Source organism: Bison bison, unplaced genomic scaffold, assembly GCF_000754665.1.
Source record: "Bison bison bison isolate TAMUID 2011002044 unplaced genomic scaffold, Bison_UMD1.0 scf7180017864473, whole genome shotgun sequence".
In the NCBI taxonomy this organism is placed as follows: Eukaryota; Metazoa; Chordata; class Mammalia; order Artiodactyla; family Bovidae; genus Bison; species Bison bison.
The window spans coordinates 13,104,516-13,106,653 of NW_011495034.1; the positions used below are offsets into that span (position 1 = coordinate 13,104,516).

The 2,138-nt window shown below is 55.8% G+C and overlaps 1 protein-coding gene across 1 annotated transcript in view; it reads right to left on the reverse strand.

Moving 5' to 3' along the window:
- Positions 1-1,112, reverse strand: part of DCBLD1 (discoidin, CUB and LCCL domain containing 1) — a 76,329-nt gene extending 75,217 nt beyond the window's left edge. The window contains 1 exon segment of the mRNA XM_010861960.1: positions 738-1,112. Coding sequence (XP_010860262.1) covers positions 738-879 — 142 coding nt within the window. The 5' untranslated portion in view covers positions 880-1,112.
- Positions 1,113-2,138: the final 1,026 nt, after the last annotated feature.

Genomic DNA, 2,138 nt, shown 5'->3' on the forward strand with positions numbered 1-2,138 from the left:
GACTGGGCGCAGCCGCGGCCGGGCACCGAATCTCATTGGGGCGGCCCGGGGCCCAGCCCGGCGGGGGCGTCTCCTGCCCCGCCCCGCACGCCGGCCCCCAAGGAGGAAGTGGCTCCCGGGTGGCGGCGGGCCGCCGGAGTGGAGGCGCACCGGGAGCTCCGTTTTCCTCCGAGAGCATACGCTCTCGTTTTCCTCCGCCCCTCCTCTCCAGTGCACGTGAACCTGGGAGCCCGGAGGACTCCTGGCGGTGAGACCTGCCCCGAGCAGCAGTGTGCCCGGGGAGTCCCCAGAGTGCCGGAGCCAGGGGTGGGCGCGCCGCCTACTCTCTGCTAAGCCCACGGGGCTGAGCATGCCATTGACAGTAGCAATGGAGGGACTCGAAATATTGTCACGGTAGGATGATGGTGGTGACAACATCCAGTTCAAGTTCCCTCATTCATTCATTCATTCATTGAAAAGTTACTAGGTTTCAGAAGGGTGCCTTCCAGGCACGGCTCTGAAACCTTGTGACACTTGGCAGACATTAAAAATAATCAGGCAAGTATGCAAAGCAAATTGCAGTCGTAGACGAAGAGCGCCAGTGGAGTACACCCAGGAAGGTCTAATTAGATGGCAGGAGTCGAGACTGCAGGTAGGAATTAGACACGAAAGGCTTCACTTAAAAAGTGGCATCTGAGCTGAGGCTCGGAGAGTGAATGGGACTCGGGAAAACTGAAGGCGGGGGCAGGAGAACTTACCTGCTGCGCAGAAGAGCTGAGGGAGGAAAGGGCCTGCGTGGGGGGAGCGAGGCGAACAGGTGAGTTCATGGCCGGGAGTGGGAAGCCAGAGTACTGAGCAGGGGCCGAACGCGGAGGGCCTGGAAGGGTGTTTAAACTTCATCCCCGGAGCAAAGAGCAGCCACGGAGGGTTCACACGGGAGGAACGACATGATCTGGCGGGTGAAGGAGGGTTTGGGGGAGGACAGTTTGGAAGAGGGGAGGATTACAAGGCTATTAGCGAATAGCTGGGTGAGAAAGAGGTAGTGAAAGTGAACGAGGACAGATTGAATACACATTTTAAAGACTGACGTCTCCAGATCGCTAGACCTCAGCTCTCTACCGTAACCTTCTCGCTACCGCTCCGCGCGCTGCGGTTTTCCTGGGTAACACCTGCGGAAGCAGAGAGGCGGAAGTACTGGGGCGGGGGTGGGGAGTACCAGTAGCCTCTCTAAGGTCCAGTTCGGTCCATCACGCGCTTTTTGGATACCCCCGATAGAGTCTGTGCACACATGTATTCCTTTTTTCCTCTATTTTTTGACTGACTAAAGTTAGTCGAAACTTCCAATGAGATTATCTTTGGGGCTTTGCTTTCTGGAAGGCAGCAGAACTTAGAGGAAAGAATTCAGGCTTAGAAATGAGGTTGATCCAAGTCTGGATCTCGGATCAGCCATTGACTGGGACTGATTCTCTCTGGGCTTCTCTTCACTGGGGAGTATAATACCTAACTTTCCTGGTTGTCACAAAGACTAGATAAAATATGTATAAGAAGTTCTAGCATACTTCCCTGGTGGTCCAGTGGTTAAGAATCCACCTGCCAATGCAGGGGACATGAGTTGGATCCCTGGTCCAGGAAGATTCCATATGCCATGGGGGAACTAAGCCCAGGGGCCACAACTACAGAAGCCCTTGTGATGTGCTGTGCTTAGTTACTCAGTCGTGTCCAACTCTTTGCCACCCCGTGGACTGTGGCCCACCAGGCTCCTCTGTCCACTGGGATTCTCCAGGCAAGAATACTGGAGTGGGTTGCCATGCTCTCCTCCAGGGGATCTTCCCAACTCAGGGATTAAACCCAGGTCTTCCGCACTGAAGGAGGATTCTTTACCATCTGAGCCACCAGGGAAGCCCAGGAGTACTTGAGTGGGTAGCCTACCCCTTCTCCAGGAGATCTTGCGGGACCCAGGAATCGAACTGCGGTCTCCTGCATTTCAGGCAGGTTCTTTACCAGCTGAGCTACCAGAGAAGCCCCACAGAAGCCCTTGCTGTTGCTGCTGCTAAGTCGCTTCAGTCTATGCCGACTCTGTGCGACCCCATAGACGGCAGCCCACCAGGCTCCACCGTCCCTGGGATTCTCCAGGCAAGAACTGTGGAGTGGGTTGCCAT